The following is an 18090-nucleotide window of genomic DNA, read 5'->3' on the forward strand; positions in this document are numbered from 1 at the left end:
CTTTTGGCAAAATATTGTCATTTAGAGCATTTAATTACAGAAAAATGAGAAATGGCTGAAAAAACAAAAAGATGCAGAGCTGCAAAGCTTTCAGACATCAAATAATGCACAGAAAACAAGTTCATATTCATAAAGTTTTAAGAGTTCAGAAATCAATATTTGGTTTAATAACTCTGGTTTTTAATCACAGATTTTTTCATGCATCTTGGCATCATGTTCTCCTCCACCAGTCTTACACACTGCTTTTGGATGACATTATGCTGCTTTACTCCTGGTGCAAAAATTCAAGCAGTTCAGCTTGATTTGATGGCTTGTGACACAAAGACACAAATGCATTTAAATTTTTATGCAACGTAAAATGTCAAGCATATGAAAGGTTAGTAAGATTTTTCACAGGTTTGCTTCAGTGCAGGTAGCAGAGGTTAGAGGAATGCTGTGTTAGATCATAATGGCAGAGTCTGAGTTCATGCCTGTAGCTGCAGAGAGTCAGGTTTCATTCCTTATGCTACTCCTTTCTACCCCACATGCTCTGTGTGGAGCAATGCACGGAGACGGAGAGTTGGGCTGCACATGTAGCTCCACTTTGAAGCTCAGAAATTCCAGGAGTTTCTGAATGTTAATGGAAACCAGAAGCTGCTTTTTCAGTCTTCTGCTTCTTCTGGTTGGTGGCAGGAGGTGAGGCTGGTTTGGAGGGACGGTGAAGGACGCCGCTGATAAAGCTGAGAGATGCATCATCATCTGTGGATCGTGCTGGCTGGGCTTATCGTGTGGAGTTGTAGCAGAACAGCGCTGTCAGCGAAAGCAGGCAAGAACAAGCAGCGGTCGAAGGCGAGGGAGGAACCTGTAGGTCCCAAGGAACATGCTGGAGCTGATGAAGCAGGTGAGAGGGAGCCTGACGGAGGTTCTGAGACGGATTTCTTGGCCGATTTCGCTGGGAAGAAGCGATTATGGGTGATAACTGCACCATCCTACAGTGATAACTACTTGCTAATGATGCAAAAACAGATTGAAGCATCAGATGGGCTCAACTGTCGCCTAGCAGACCGAGACACGCTCATAGTGACCATCATCCAGAACGCCATGATGGAGGGCAAAATCCGACACACCACCCTACAGGGCCAGGCCACCGAGGAAGCTATGGACTCAGACATGGTCACCAAACTGCTTCACTACTTAGAACTTCAACACCAGACCTTCTCCATGCTGATCCTGAAGAAGAACCTGAGGCTCGGCGAGAGATTCCCCTACCCAGTGCGTGTTGAGGCAGTTCTGGAGGTCATTGATCAGCTTCCCTTGCGCAAGCTGGAAAAGGTCACCAGGAAAGGGGCGGTTCAACGGTGTAAGATCACGAAAAAGAGGTTAGTAGTAAAATCCTCGACTCCTAGCAACAAATCCACAAAAAGGATCTACAGTTCCCAAAAGCAAGGCAATATTACGTCCTTCTTTCCTTCGCAACGACAAAAAGCTCCAGACAAAAAAGAGGCCATCAAAAACAAAGTGATGGACATCCTCAGCGGACGCTCCAGATTTGTGATCCGTAAACTCCCAGAAAGTTCTGGAAAAAGCAGGACTTCCAGACCTCATGCGACCAAACCAAAACCATCAACAGAAAATAAAGATGAGAAGCAAAAGCCAGGCAATCAAAGCGAACTCACAGAAGCTGCAGGAGGTGAAGGAGGTGGAGAAGGTGGAGGAGATAAGCCAGCAGATAAAGCTTCAGGGAAGAAGCATGACTCTACTTCAGATGTGGATAAAGGAAATGGAAGTTCAACGGATGAAGAAAACAAAGGAGAGCAAAAGGAGCAGAATAATTCAAAAGACTCCAAAAAGAAAGACAAAGGAAAGAAGGATGGGAAGAAGAAGAAGAAGAAAGGGAAAAGAGGAGGAAAGAAATCGCAACGAGACAGTAAAGACAAAGCAGCTCTCAAAGAGTTTATAGAAAAACTGAAAGGCAAAAGAAGACTTCTTGTAAGTATATTGTATTACAGAATGTACAGAATTTGTGCTTAAAAATACATGATTAAATCCCACAGTGTAACCACAGGATTAGTTTTAACTATAAAACATTAATATTTTCAAACATTACTCAACTACTACTACTTTGAGTTAGGTGGACATTTGCACCAGCATGTGTATACCGTACATTCCAACGGGATCTTTAAGTTGAATCAACTTATTTAATTGAATATTAAATCTATTTGCATACTGGGTGTGTAATCATTCCCCATAGGCAACCTTATGCCAGGTTTACACCACACAATTTTAGCCCAGTTTTTCAGTAACCGACAGATTTTTATTAATCGCTGACAAAAACTTTGCTCAGAGGCAAAAAGACATTGGCAATTATTTGGCATGCTAGATATCTGACCCAGTCAGCGACTGGGAGTCAGGAGCAGCGGCTATATGCTGCATTACCCCTGCATTACCAAAGCTGTTAAATGAGATTCTGACCACCCAACCATTCCCCCTGTTATATCAGTAAATGACTGTTATACTCTAGAGGGAGCTCACAAGTGAGTCCTTTATGAAAGAATGAAGTGTCAATGTGAATCGAGCTAAAAGCTAAAAACCCCTGCTAAAACAAAAACTAAAACAATAAAACTGAAACTAAAACAGAGGATTGCAATGTTATGTTTCAATGTAATGTAAAACTATTGTGTTTTATATGTTGGTCTTTTAAAAGTAATGAGGTACAGAAACATTAAAAATAGTTTGAACATGTATTTTTTTTTATAAAACGAGTGAATTTACCTGTAATTGAAGCTTTACCTGTTAGAGGAGAAACACCATTGCACTAAATATTGCGTTAGTAAATATAGAGTTAGTAATAAAACATTAACACCACTTTTTAGCATTTGTTTTTGTTTCAGACAAATTTTGGACAATTACACATGCACCATTGCTGTTCCTGATAAATTATCATAACAGGAGGGTTAAGTTAAATTGTAGTAAAAATGCAATAACCTCAATACCCTTTCTGATGCAGGTCATTTCCTCCCCCAGTGATGTCTCCAGTCAGTATCTTAAACAGAGGGATGATAATGAGCTGCATAGCTGTGACTTTGCGTTACGGAAGGTTACAGTATTGTCTATCCTGGGCTCAGAGCACAACCCTACATTACGCCTGCAGCACTACCAGCAAGGTATTCATTACCCTGTGTACATACAAGTTATAGATCTTAAAAACTGCATGAAGTTTGGGCCAAAAAATCATTTTCTTGTGCTAATGTGATTTCTATGTATCCTGTTTTTACAGATGGAGATCCACAACTTGCTTCTCTGCCAGACAACTTCAAAAACCCTGAGCTGATCAGTCAAATCCGTAAAGAGTACGGCCTTATGTCCAGAGAATCCTCCATGATAGTGACTGATTACGACATGACACCCAACGTAAGAAAACCCTTCAATTCAGAAATATATCAATATATGGCGTACATGCATATGTCTCTAAATAAAGAGTGGTTTTCAATTAATGTTCCCAAATTCAAAACCTCTGGAATATAATCTGCTTGAATTTTTGCACCAGGAGTAAAGCAGCATAAAGTTACCCAAAAGCAGTGTGTAAGACTGGTGGAGGAGAACATGATGCCAAGATGCATGAAAAAAACTGTGATTAAAAACCAGACCAGGGTTGTTCCACCAAATATTGATTTCTGAACTCTTAAAACTTTATGAATATGAACTTTTTTTTTTGTCATTATTTGTGGTCTGAAAGTTCTGCACCTTTTTTCATTGTTATTTCAGCCATTTCTCATTTTTTCTGCAAATAAATGCTCTAAATGAGAATATTTTTTTTGGAATTTGGGAGAAATGTAGTTTCTGTAGTTTATAGAATAAAACAACAATGTTCTTTATACTATCAGAGAAACTGATTCAGAAACTGAAATGGTCTCTTATTTTTTTTCCAGAGCTTTATATGTCAATATATGAAATTGTTCTAATATGTCTAATATGGTTTAAATATAGTTTGCATATATATTTGTACTTTATATGGCCATATTTTTCATACATGACCATGTCAAATATATAACTATTTTTCCTAGTAAATGAATACTGAAGTGATTCAGACTATGAAGGAACACTTGTAGTAATCATGTAGGCAGTCCTGATAAGTGCCAGTTTCATCATTGTAGTGTTTTTTATGGTCTTGAAATTTTTCAAATTGATTTACCTCCATTTCTTTAAGTATTTTATTTATTATTTACTTAGTTGAGTTTCTATTTAGAACATGACTCAAATATTCACTATTCACTGTATACCTGTAACTTTACCTCTTCACTACTTTACTTTAACTGATGCTCTCAAACACTTTATTAAGAGACAAGAAATTCAAGTAATTAACTCTTGATGAGTTCAGCACAGCTGTTAACTGAAAGCCTGAATTCCAGGTGACTCTACCTCATAAAGCTGACTGAATATAAAATATAAAATATATAAGCTGCATCAGTTTTTTAACTGCTGGATCTGTTCTTGTGATTGCAGCTTCAGAAGGTGCTGGATTTACCCACAGCCCCGTCAGCGATCATGAAATACATCGACAGCTTCCAGTCCCGTCAGCAGGAGAGAGAGCAGGAGAAGAACTCTCCCTCACCCTGTGCACCTGAGCAACCTGAGAAAAACCCTGAGGCTGAGAACTCATTACTCAGGTAGACACACACAACCTGACCTATTCATTTTACCAACATACTGCAGAACCACTGACTTATTAAAGCATCTACAAACATCTCATTTCCTCTTATAAACACAGGAGTTGCCATTTCAAGTGTTTTTCATGTTAAATGGCCCAACAAAATAAATAAAGGCTCCCATAAAGCAAAAGGAATCTAAATTAATATTAAATTATCGATTGACAATGCATTGTAACAAAATTCATTTATTTGTACGTATCGATTTTACGTCAGTTAAAAGTTATGATTTTAAATGCATTTTTTGTACTCTACTTACGAAAAGAAAACCAGGAGGGTGAAGACTAGCACACGCCTCCTCCGACACATGTGAAGTCAGACTCCGCCTTTTTTTAAAACTGCTGCTGATGCTGTAGCATTGCCGAGTAGCATCACAGCGCTAACACTCGGAGGAAAGCGCAGCGACTCGGTTCTGATACATCAGCTCACAGACGCAGCCTTGTGCTGATCCACATCCCCCTAGGAGTGATGAGGGGAAAGGAAAGCAACATCTACTGTACCCACCCAGAGAGAGCAAGAACAATTGTGCTCTCTTAGGGCTCCGGCAGCTGAGAGCAAGCTGCATGACCGGGATTCGAACCAGCAATCTCCCGTTCATAGTGACAGCACTTTAGAAGGCTCGACCACTCGACATTAACACTTTAAAAGTGTCTATATGGGTCCACTCCCTAGAGTCTACCATCAATCATGTACAGTGCGGCTCAATTTAAGGTGTGTCTGTCTGTCTTTGCTATCGTAACGACAGGAAAAGTACACCTTGTGCGTCTTGAAATGTGCAAGAGTAATGTACTAATTCTTTTAATTAATCATGGTGTTTTTTTGGCGTAATGTGAAATAAACCAATCATTGTATCATTTGCTAATCATTACCTTTAAAAGCCATGTGTGCTCTGACTTGACTGGCAGATTGCTATTTTAATGGCGTTGGGCATCTGTATTAAAAGAAAAAAAAATCACTGCCAAGATAGCAATGAACATTTCTGCAGAGGTGTACATTTTCTGTTAAACTTACTATTTTGGACATTGTCTTTTTTGGTCAGTAACAGTATGTAAAGACTATTGTTTTGCATTAAAATGATTCAGAAATGTACAGTATCTGATATTATGTTTTGTTTTTTAGGTTCACTTCTAAAAGAAGGCTTATAATCATCTCCGCCCCCACAGAGGACGACTATTCCCTCCATCAGCAGCTCCAAGCTCTTAGTGGACAGGAGTGCCCAATGGGTAAGAAACAGGGATGCACTAAAATGATTTTAACATTTGGCCAAAGGCTGAATTCTGACACGTTTTTTTTTTCCACAGGTTTATTAAACACAATATTGAGCACAATATTTTTATGCATAAATGTTTCAAATTTTGTCTGATAATAATTTTGTTTGCCAATAATCTGTGCATCCCAATTAGAATGATTTTCACTGGGGTTCATGTATAACTGAGTCCTACAAATAGAAATATAAAAATAATAAAAATAAAAATATTAATTAAACATATCATAACCTTACTCTACAGGCATCCGTCATTTTGCTTTGTTGAAACTGGTGGGAAAAGGATCAGGAGCTTCAGGAACAGTCGAGCTGTTCCCACTGAATGGTGAGCAACAATTAATCACTTTAATACAATTCCCTTATCTTGAAACAGCACTTTTATTCCTTATTATGTTTAATTCTACTCATTTATATACATATACTGTCTTTTTTCCTCTTTTGTTTCTTTTTATTGTTCATTTTTTTATTTTATTTTTATTTTTATTGCTTTTAAATGCTTTTATTTTGGTTTTGTGTCTGTGTATTTTTTTCCTTGTTTATGTAAAGCACTTTATATTTCAAAGCTCACTTTATAACTCAAAGTAAAAATATAAATGGACATGCAGTATATATACATTACGAACTGCTCTATATATAAGATTTACTAGAAATTGGAAAAGTTTCAAATAAATTAATAAATATGGTTATGGATATTAAATATTATAAATAATAAGATTAATTTAGATTAATTTAATATACAGTGGCCTAAATAAGTATTTCCCCCCTCACAGATTTCTTTTGTTTTTGCATTTTTACAAACTTTAATATCGGACATCTACAACCTGAGTAAATATAAAAAGCACTTTTTAAATGAGGATTTCATTTATTAAGGGAAAAAAACTAATCTAAACCATTCTTGCCCTGTTTGAAAAAGTAATTAAATTAACTATTAACTATTGAATTGAATTGAATTCACACTTTTTGGAAATCTGAGTTCAATTTCAAGAGTTTAAATTTAAGAAATCACTTAATAAATAGAACCTGTCTGACAACATGAAGCAGATAAAAGATCTCAAAAAGCAGCACATTATACCCTAATCTGAAGAAATTTAACAACAGATTAAAAAAACAGAAAGGTCATTGGTCATCTATCAGTCTGGAAAAGGTTATAAAGTAATTTCTAAAGCTTTAAAACTCAAGAGAACCACAGTCATTCACTATTATTCACTAATGGAGAAAAAATGATGGAACACTGGCGAACCTTCCCAGGAGTGACCAGCTGACCGAACAAAATTACTCCAAAAGGGCATAAACAACTCATCCAGGAGATCCCAAAAGAACCCAGAACAACATTTAACATTTAAAGAACTGCAGGATCTCACTAAAGCCTCAGTTAAGATCAGTGTAAATGATGAATAATAAGAAGAAAGAGACTGCGGGAAGATTGTCTCCATGGGAGAATTCCAAGATAAAAAACACTGCTGTCAAGACAAAAGTGAAGCTTTTTGGAGGGTGTGTGTCTCGTTACATCTGGCGTAAATCTATAAACTAACAAATAATTTCAGAAAAAGAACATCATACTCAATGTAAAACATGGTGGTGGTAGTGTGACAACTTGTAATTGAGCTGTAATAGATATCATATATTGGATTTCTGTGTGGGTCCATACAAATAAACTTAATTAAACTTAATTTTCAATGTTTTTTCCAAAGTTTTCACCAAATTTGTTGCAATAATTGCAGAGAAATCATCAGCCCGCGTTTCTTTTTTTTTTTTGCAGGTAAAAGTCAGACTGAGAAGGAGACTCTTTCTCAGGACGTTGTGAGGAACCTGAGAGACCAGCTGAAGATCAACAGGGATTATTTCAGTATGGTGGTGGTGGGTAAGGATGGTGAAGTTAAGGCGTGGTACCCGTCTCCTATGTGGACTCTGTCCAACATCTACGATCTCGTGGACTCCATGGAGTTACGGCAGCAGGAGCTGAAGCTGCAGCAGAACCTGGGCATCTACTGCCCAGAGGACAGCGGTGGTGGAGGTGGGGATGGATATACTGGATATAGAGAAGAGGCTGAGGACCGTTACCTGTATCATCCATCAGAGGATTAATCACAGTCTCTATACAGTAGAACCTTTCTGAATCCTTATGGAACTGGAATTACCTGGATCTCCATCTTCAAATCCCAAAAATATACAAATACAAACTATAACTGGTAGCATTTTACCTTATAGGTCGCTAATAAGTGTGTAATAATATGGTAATATTTGTATCTAATCCATAAATTAAATATTAATTTCCTACTTGTTACTGATCAGTAATCAAATGAGAAAATGTGGAGGTAATAGCTCTGTAACAATTAAAAGACAAATTAATAAGTCCAAAGTTATAATTCTGCTGAAAATTAAATTACAAAGATGTTAAATGCAGAATTAATGCACTGGGGGTAATTACCATATTTATATATATGTATATATACAGCTCTTTAGTTTATAGGTTTATGTTTGAGTAAAATTAACATTGTTGTTTTATTCTATAAACTACAGACAACATTTCTCCCAAATTCCAAATAAACATATCGTCATTTAGAGCATTTATTTACAGAAAATGAGAAATGTCTGAAATAACAAAAAGATGCAGAGCTTTCAGACCTCAAATAATGCAAAGAAAACAAGTTTATGCATCTTGGCATCATGTTCTCCTCCTCCACCAGTCTTACACACTGCTTTTGCATAACTTTATGCCTTTAGTCCTGGTGCAAAAATTCAGAGGTTTTCAGTTTGATAAAATTAGAGAAACTCTTCATTTTTAAGTGCTCTCTTATTTTTTCCAGAGCTATATATATATATATATATATTTAAGTACTGCTTGTTAAACATTAATTTACTATTTTCTTTCTGACTACCTCTACAATCGCAATCTTTTAATTGTTTAATGAGTAGAAAATGTGCACATAATTTATGTAAATAAATGTTTTTAGAGTTATCACTAAAATTTTACTAACTAAATAACTAGAAGTAATAAGTAAAACGTACGTTAGTATGTTTCTACAATTTGAAAATTTTACAACTATTCAGTGACAACTAGAAAAAAAAAAATATATATATATATTTTTTTGTTACCATAGTATTTATTATTTTGTAACAAATAAAAAAAGATCAATTAATTAATGTGTAAATGTAACTTGTTACCTTAATATTATTATATTATTACCCAACAGTTACAGAGCTATTACCTCGAGAATTACTGATTTATTAATCAATAGGTAACAAGTAGTAAATTAATATTTAATTTGTAGATAAATACCATTTGTTGCCAAAATTTTACCATATTATTACCCACTTAGTAGCGATCTGTAACGTGCTACCCCTAAAACCATGTAACAAACTGCACACGTAACATCTGTATTGATAAATACACACTATATTTAATATATACTGGTGTACAACAATCTGCCATAACATTAGCACCACTTATCTAATATTGTTTAGGGCCGCTTTGTATCGCCACAAAAGACTCTGGGCCCGATTTTAGCAATCTGTAGGCGAGCCTTCATAGAGCTGGTCTGTGGTCTGGTCTGTCTTTGCTATCCTAACGACGGGAAAAGTACACCTTGTACAGCTCGAAACATTCAAAAGGGCATGTATATATTGCGGTTCTTTGTCAAAATTTAAGATATAAAATCTGTCATTTTTACTTGATTTAAGCTGTACTTCACTCATTTTGCGAGCCTTGAGCTTATATTACATAAAATATACTTTTTTTTTTACAGTGTACAAAAAGCAAAGTTGAGTCATTCATGGTTTTAATTTGGTGTATTTACAGACACGAACACAGATATTAATAAAAATTTGTATTTAATGCTACATGCTGCAAAACAGCTATAACTTGCTCATAAACCACTTAAACTGCTTTCAATAACTGTAAATAATTATACGATAAATATGGATTTTATACTGTAAACTGCAAATATATATAATGTGATAAGGTGATCTCATACATCCTCTGAATATATGTAGATATACGTTTATATACGTAAATATTTATAGGATTCATATATATTCATATTGTATTGTATATTGCATATGTATATTAAATATATTATACATATATGCAAATGTATACATATATATTAAATATATATTATTTAATATATTAAATATATAAGCATTTTAGATAGAATATCATTGAAAAGTTAGTTTATTTCAGTAATTCATTTGAAAATGCAAAACTCATATATTATATAGATGTATTAAAACATGATGATTATGGCTTACAGCCAATGAAAACCCAAAAATCTGCATTTCAGAAAACTAGAATATTATATAAGACCAATTGGTACTTTTAGCAGTGTGGGCAGTGTGCCAAGTCCTGCTGGAAAATAAAATCTGCATTCCCAAAAAAAAAGTATATCAGTATATGAAATTGTTCCATTTATATATGTTTTTCTTTATATGGACATATATTTTATATATCATATTTGCATAAGTGTTGACACACTCTAAATCTGTCAATTTTTTTACATTCTGTCAAAGCATTTTCACCAATAGTCTCAAATTACCTAATCTAAATATATTTGCTTTTATATTGACGTCAATTGAAATATAAGAAGGTATTTTCCTCATTCTTTCATTGTCATTTCGATGCTACACAGTTTTTTTGCACAACTGCGTTGTATTGTGCGTCACATGAGGTTGTATTTACCGTTGCAGTGAAATTAATGCCGAAATGCAAATAAAGGGTTCACCAACTGCTTCCACAACCCGGCAGCACTGACATCATGAGGTAACGCCACAGAGGAAGTAGTGTTTAGTTAAGGGGATTCAGTATTTTTGTGTGTACAGTTTCATCAGGCAATGCAAATATATATATGTGTGCTTCCTTATGAATGGTGAGTGTTTCATTTAAAACCTAAAAACACGCTTTGGTTCATTTCTTTCACTTATGTAAAGTAGGCTGTCGCGTCCCAGACGAGGACACAGCGCTGCAGTGTGGGTGTGGTGTGACGGGTGAGCATTTGATCTACAAACAAACTGATTTCCATCTTTATACACTGAACATACAGGTGCATCTAACAAAATTTTAATATCATTGACAAGTTACTTTATTTCAGTAATTCAGTTTAAAATGTCAAAATCATTATGGCTTACAGCCAATGAAAACTCCTGCTGGAAAATGAAATCCGCATCTCCATAAAAGTTGTCAGTAGCAGAGGGAAGCTGTAAGATATGAAGTGCTGTAAGATTTTGTGGGAAAACAAAACTGCACTGACTTTAGACTTGATAATAAAACACAGTGGATCAACACCAGCAGATGACTCTCAAAACCATCACTGATCATCAGTAAATTTTACATTTCATTTAAAGGAAATCAAGGGATCAGAGTCTGGAGGAAGAGTGGAGAGACACACAGTCCAAACTGCTCGAGGTCTAGTGTGAAGTTTCCACCAATCAGTGATGGTTTGGAGAGACATGTAAGATGGGGATTTCATTTTCCAGCAGGACTTGGCACACTGCCCACAGTACTGCTAAAAGTATCGGTCTTATATAATATTCTCATTTTCTGAGACACATATTTTTGGGTTTTCATTGGCTGTAAGCTTCATAACCATCAACAATAAAATAAATACACACTTAAAATAGATCACTCTGTGTGTTTAATACATCTATATAATATATGAGTTTCACATTATGAACTGAATTAATGAAATAGACCGTTGGGACTGTTTTAGTGTAAGATAGCAATGAGCATCACGACAAACAAATACGAAGATTCAGACATATGACCTTAGCTTTTACTTACTTAAAGCACAAGAACTGTGAAACGAGCAGGAAGTGAAAATGAAGAGGCCACACATACACCAGAACCAGTCAAATTTAAACTAGAAGTGCAACAAAATGCTAAAATACAGTATAGTGAACATGCTGTGACAGAGAATAAACCATATTCTTATCTTCAAATAGTCTTCTTCAGTGGTTTTGACTCCACCAAACATTCTTAACCCTTGTGTGGTGTTCATATTTTTGTTACTCGTTTACTTTGTTACTTGTATTTAATTCAGCAAAATTAAGCAATTTTACATTAAAATGCTTTACACATGCTCGCTTCACCTAAATTGCAAGCAATATAAACAGCTTACATGGTTAATATTTGCCCTTTACCTTTCTATGTTACATTTCTTTTAAAAAGTGCTACTCTTTTTTATTAGTTTTTTAATAAAATGTAAAAGAAAATAAATTTAACTCAAGATATGAGTAGAAAATTTGTTTAGGTTCAAATTTACAAATTACGTGTGCGGTGTGTGTTTATCGAAAATGTGTTTTTATATATGTTTCTCACAACAAATGAGCCAATGCCAATGAGTTTGAGTTAGAAAAAATATATTTTTAGTATCATTTGATGAAAAATGAAAACGGGTCCCACAGACCCGAACAACACACAAGGGTTAAAGTAGGCTTCTGGCTTGTCCATGTATAATTTTTAGCAAAACTGCAGATAATCTCCATTGTTGTTCAGTGTTCTCATGAACATCAACCCTAACCAAAGCCAGAGAGGCCTTCAGTTGCTTTGAAGTTACCCTGGGGTCCTTTGAGAGCTTCCTCACTATTACACTCTTTGCTCTTGGACTGATCTTTGTTGGTCGACCATTACTTTGGAGGATAACAAGGGACCTAAATGTCCTCTTTTCCTACCCTGTAATCTGTCTGATTTTGGTAGTTTTGTAACCTTTTTCAGCCTATTAAGCATTGACAACTCTTTATTCTTTATCCTTTGTTCATGCCATTATAAACTTACATAAATGTGTGTTGCCAAGAGCAGACTTTGATAGATCCCTGTTCTTCAATTCATAAATAAAACAGGTTCCTCCCACTTAACACCTGATTGCCATCCAAATGGATTGAAGACGCATAATTTTGCCACTCACGAATATATATTTTCATGATTTTTCCATGCCTTTAAGGCAAATTTTCATGACGATTCAACTAAAACTATCAAAATCAAAATGTATTATAGTAGGCTTAAAATGAATCTGATAAAAATGTTCACACACACAATCTTTAATAATAAAATGTGCATCAGATTCTAAGAGCTCTATTGTTCAGGGCTAAATTACTGAATTAACTCTGAGCTGATTGATGTATTTGTTAGCTCAAAATAGATTTTCTCCATCCATTCTTACACCCCTTCAACAGTCTGTTTTTAATGCCTTGCACCCGCGCCATAGAGTTTAGAAATAGGTGTTGTGGACTGGAAATTAGGTATAATTAAGTACATTTCTGATGTATTTCTATCTTAGTAGCAAGAATACAGGTGCGCCACTGACTGATTAAAACCCTGACAACAGTCAACAGTCAGCCGTTTGTAACGCCAGACAGACAGGATAGACGCTTGCTGAGTAAAAGGTACAGACTGGTTTATTTACAAGGTAGTAAACAGGATAACCCAGCCAGATAACTGGTTGAACAACACTCACACTGAAAGCAGGAGACGTAGTACAGGAAACAGTCCAAGATCCGAAGCCAGATAGACAGTCCGTTAGTTCAATAAATCCGATAAGGGCAAAGACTGAAGGCAAAATCCGTGATACAGAAAAAAGGGTCATAACAAAAAAGGCAGACAGGAAAAGGTTGGGAAAAACGCTCAGTACGCAACATGAGTCGACAATACCTCACAGAGAACACACGCTGACTGAAACCTATATATACAAAATTAGGATTACAATGAACCGTAACTTCTTCAACACAGGTGACTCAGAACGAGGGAGAGTAACGCGATTGGGTGAAGGTGAGTGGCTGACGGTGACATCATAGCCAGTGGGTTCTTGGGAAATGGAGTTAGGGAGTGTGAAAGGGGAGTCTACAGACGTGACACCGTTCAATCCGATCTTAACCATGCAGATGTAAAATCCAGCTTTTACATCAACAATAAACAGAATAAAGAATAAAATATCGTTACTGTTCTCTTAAAAAGCTGCTGGTGTATCTTCACATTGTGAACGTGCAGAACAGTATCTGTCAATGCTGAGACGCACAAAAGCATCGTGCTGTTATGATACGAACGTGCCAAAGTCAGAGCTCACCTGGTTCTTAAAGAGAATGATAACTGGCTGATTGATTGTTTTATTTCACGCTACGAAAATTACAAATTAAGAGAATTAGTTTATGTCTTTTGCGTGTTTCGAGTCGTTCAAGTCTCTAAATCAAGTTGGGTGGTCCGCAAATAGACGATGCACAAAAGATCACTAAAATAGGGCCTTAAATATAATATGTATGTCTTTTTTTATCTACTTTTAGGATGTTTTATCTCATATTTGTGCAGAATTATTATTAATACAGTAAAATTCTAAAGGGTTCACAAACTTTTACAGCACAAACACCACTGTATATTACATTTGCATAAAGGACATGACATCAACATTTTCTCACACCTTCAATTCACGTAGTTGTGTGTGTGGTTTGTGCTGAAAGTAGCTTGTGTTAATCCACAAACGCGGTTGAACCCATGGCTTTTTTCTGGTGTGTCACGCCGGAAAGCACCTCTCTGGTGTGCTGGTGTTTCTGTGTGCCTATGGAAAGAGCAGAAGAGCTGGATGGAATAGGCAAATAGAAGAGATGGATCAAGTGATAAGGCTTCCTGTGATGTCTGTACTGCAGTCAGTCCATCAACTGAGAGGGGAAGTAGCACACACACACACACACACACACAGCGGCGAACACACACAGCGGCTACGCAACCCTGTCTCTCGCGTACAGGCACTCACACACTCTCACACACACTTTCGCAACTAGTGAAATCAGCTCATGAACAGACGTGGCAGGAATCCGCTCCCACAATGGTGAGTCCCACTTTTCTCCTTTCTGGTTTTCCTTCTTTTCCCAGAGTTATTAGAGAGGGAAATGTTCGGGCATGTAGAGGCTGCAGTAGTTTATAGTTTACAGGGCCTGAGTGCTTTAAAACTACTACTGAAGAAGTGTGTTTTTACTTTATTAGCACTTTTTTTATTAGTATCATTGTATACAGTACAGATACAAAATTATCTGAACTTTCTACTTCTTACGTTTTAATAAAAACAGCCTTGTTACTCCTATTTTATAATTTCATTTCAGCTCTTTTTTATTCCGGCTTCTCATCGTTCAATAATAAAACCCATATCCAGATAAATCTCTTCTCCATCCAGATAGAGTGAATCTGATTGTGATTGGATGTAGAGAAGTATAAGCATATTATACATATACCATTCCGACTCCCTATTGGTTTATACGTGGTTTATCCATCGATCCGTGCAAAGACTCAAAAGACCTTGAGACAAACTCCATGCAGTCCAACTAAGCTTCTCTAATACAGTTTATATTTACATTCTACTAAAAATCTAAAATACATTCATTTACAATGGGGCATATATGCAGCTGAAACACCAGGGAACAGCCTAGTGCAAAATCCCACATTATATTATAAACGTTAACATTTTAATATTTAAACATTATATAGTCATTATGGCTTTTTGAAAAAAAAGTGTTGTTTAGTGTTTTGGGAGGTCATTTTTTCCCCTTACTTTACTTTTACTTTTATGCTTTACTTTAAAAGTAGTTTTAAAACTAGTAATTTTTTAAAACACTTTTACTTAACTAGTAAAAAGCTTGAGTTGATACTTCTTCTTCAACTTCTACAGAAGTATTTTATTAAACCCCAGTATCTATACTCTATTCTACCTACAGAGTAATAAATGAGTAATGAGATACATTTTACATGTTTGTGTGCAGTTTGCTAATTTTTGGTACGTGATCAAATTAAAGCTAAAAATAAGCAAACAGAAGTTTCAGAATGGATATCATTGAACTTTTATGGCAAAAAAAATGTTTTAAACACACACATACACAAAACATGCATTTAAAAACATGCATTTACAAAATTGCGCAAAAACCATTTCTTCCAAAACGTATTAAGGGTTTACAGTATTGTGTAAGATCAAGTCTATTTTCGCTTGCCTCATCAGCAGAGGTTCCTCTTTGTTTTTGGTAAACTCCGCTCCACTCTCTCTCTCTCTCTCTCTCTCTCTCTCTCTCTCTCTCTCTTTCTTCTCTTTATCTGTTAATTCTTCCCTCTGTTCTCAGTCTCTGTGTAAAACATGTTGTCAGGTCCTGGACCTGGTTAAACTAGTAATCAAGTTTGCTATTCTCAAACAATTTAAGCATTTTGGCCAAAATTGAGATACTGAGATAATGCTCATTGCTATCTTACACCCTGCTAACAGTCTATTTTCACACCTTGCATCTGCCTGGTTTAAATAGCAACAGTGCTTGTGAATATATCTACACTGATGGGCGTGGTGTTCTGGAAATGAGGTGTGTTCAGGTGTGTAAATTTCTGGAATTTTGCTTGCTTATCTTGACAACGAAAAACGCAGGAGCTCCACTGACTGAATACAACCTAGACAACAGTCAACAGTCAGATGTTCATTGCTATCTTGGCAGTGAACTGTCAACACAGGTGCATCCCCAACACGTACTATCCCCACTACTTAGTATAGTCAGTTTCCTCTGCTGAGAAGCGTTGGACTTGTCGAGGTAACTGCACCATTAAAATAGCAATCTGCCAAAGTCAGAGCGCACCTGGCATCTGGCCAAGGGAATGATGAGCAAGTGATGCACTGATTGGTTTATTTCATGTTACGCCCAAACTTAACCACTCCTATGAGTAATTAAGAGAACTAGCACATGCCTTTTGCGCAGTCAGACTCATGCAAGGTGTACTTTTCCTGTCGTTACGATAGCGAAGACACACCGACACACCCTAAATCAAGCTAAAACAGGGCTGTAAACTCAACTGGGTGAAGGACATGTTAATACATATATTTATATATGTATTCTGGAAAAAAATCTCCCAAATTCCAAATAAAAATATTGTCGTTTAGAGCATTTATTTGCAGAAAATGAAAAATGGCTGAAATAACAAAAAAAGATGCAGAGCTTTCAGACCTCAAATAATACAAAGAAAAAAAAATTCATATTCAAGTTTTAAGAGTTCAGAAATAATCAATATTTGGTGGAATAACCCTGGTGGTTTTGAATCACAGTTCTTTTCATGCATCTTGGCATCATGTTCTCCTCCACCAGTCTTGCACACTGATTTTGGATAACTTTATGCTGCTTTACTCCTGGTGCACAAATTTAGGCAGTTCAGTTTGGCTTGATGGTCCAGAGGTTTTAAATTTGGTCAAATCAAAGAAACCGGTCATTTTTAAGTGCTCTCTTACTTTTTTATATATAGAATATAGAATATAGAAACATTGTTAATGTACAGTCATGTAAATTACCATTAATAAGAGTGTCTTCATGTAAAATCACTTTTGAAAAGAGTACTTGAAGATCGTTTGTAAAGCAATAAATGAAGCAAACACGAGTGAATACTTCCTAACAGAAAGTGATGTTCCACAAGCATGGAGCTGTTGTGTTTTTGTGAGGTTGCTTTGCATATCATAGAGCCTCTTCAGTGAGGCTACAGTGACTGGTCATGCGGTTGGAAATATACACAGATCAAGCACAACATTATGACCACCACCTTGGTTTTGCACCTATTATTACTTTTTTAGCTCCACTGATCATATAGTTTACTCTGTAGTTGTATGATAATTACAGACTGTAGTTTTGTATCTGTTTCTCTGTATACTTTATTATTATACTCCTCCTTTCACCCTGTTTTTCAATAATACAAGTATTATTATTATTTGGGTGATGGGTCATTATTATTCTCTTTATACTGCAGTGATAAGCAGCACGTTTGGTCTTCAACCAACCAAAACGGGCACATGTCACTCCGCTGCTCATTGAGCTCCACTGGCTACCAGTTGATGCTCGCATCAAATTCAAAGTGCTTACAATCGCCTACAAGGTGATGACAGAACAGGCTCCTTCCTACCTGCACTCACCCCTGAAGGCTTACTCTACCTCCCGGCCGCTGCGCTCCTCCAATGAACGTCGCCTCGCTTTACCAAACAAACATTCACACAAAGCAATCCAGACTGTTCTCATACAGAGTTCCCCAATGGTGGAACAAACTACCTTCCACTACCAGATCAGGAGAATCTCTCGCTATCTTTAATAAACTCCTGAAGACAGAGCTCTTCAAAGAGCACTTACTCTCCTAACACCTCTAACAAACTAACTAAT

At 36.2% G+C, this 18090-nt stretch overlaps 2 protein-coding genes across 3 annotated transcripts in view; both read left to right on the top strand.

The window, feature by feature from the left end:
* Window positions 1-525: 525 nt before the first annotated feature.
* Window positions 526-8405, top strand: ccdc80l2 (coiled-coil domain containing 80 like 2). The gene is made up of 7 exons (XM_022666524.2): window positions 526-1968; window positions 2987-3143; window positions 3257-3390; window positions 4483-4646; window positions 5805-5908; window positions 6194-6274; window positions 7709-8405. Exons 1-7 carry the CDS (start codon window positions 727-729, stop codon window positions 8032-8034), a joined length of 2208 nt encoding a protein of 735 aa, XP_022522245.2. The 5' UTR covers window positions 526-726; the 3' UTR covers window positions 8035-8405.
* Window positions 8406-14605: 6200 nt separating this feature from the next.
* Window positions 14606-18090, top strand: part of fybb (FYN binding protein b) — a 54536-nt gene continuing 51051 nt past the window's right edge. For both annotated transcript variants that reach the window (XM_022666504.2, XM_022666505.2), the window contains exon 1: window positions 14606-14759. In XM_022666504.2, coding sequence (XP_022522225.2) covers window positions 14757-14759 — 3 coding nt within the window. In that variant the 5' untranslated portion in view covers window positions 14606-14756. The remainder of the gene's footprint in view (window positions 14760-18090) is intronic.

This window comes from Astyanax mexicanus, chromosome 17, assembly GCF_023375975.1.
Source record: "Astyanax mexicanus isolate ESR-SI-001 chromosome 17, AstMex3_surface, whole genome shotgun sequence".
Taxonomy (NCBI): Eukaryota; Metazoa; Chordata; class Actinopteri; order Characiformes; family Acestrorhamphidae; genus Astyanax; species Astyanax mexicanus.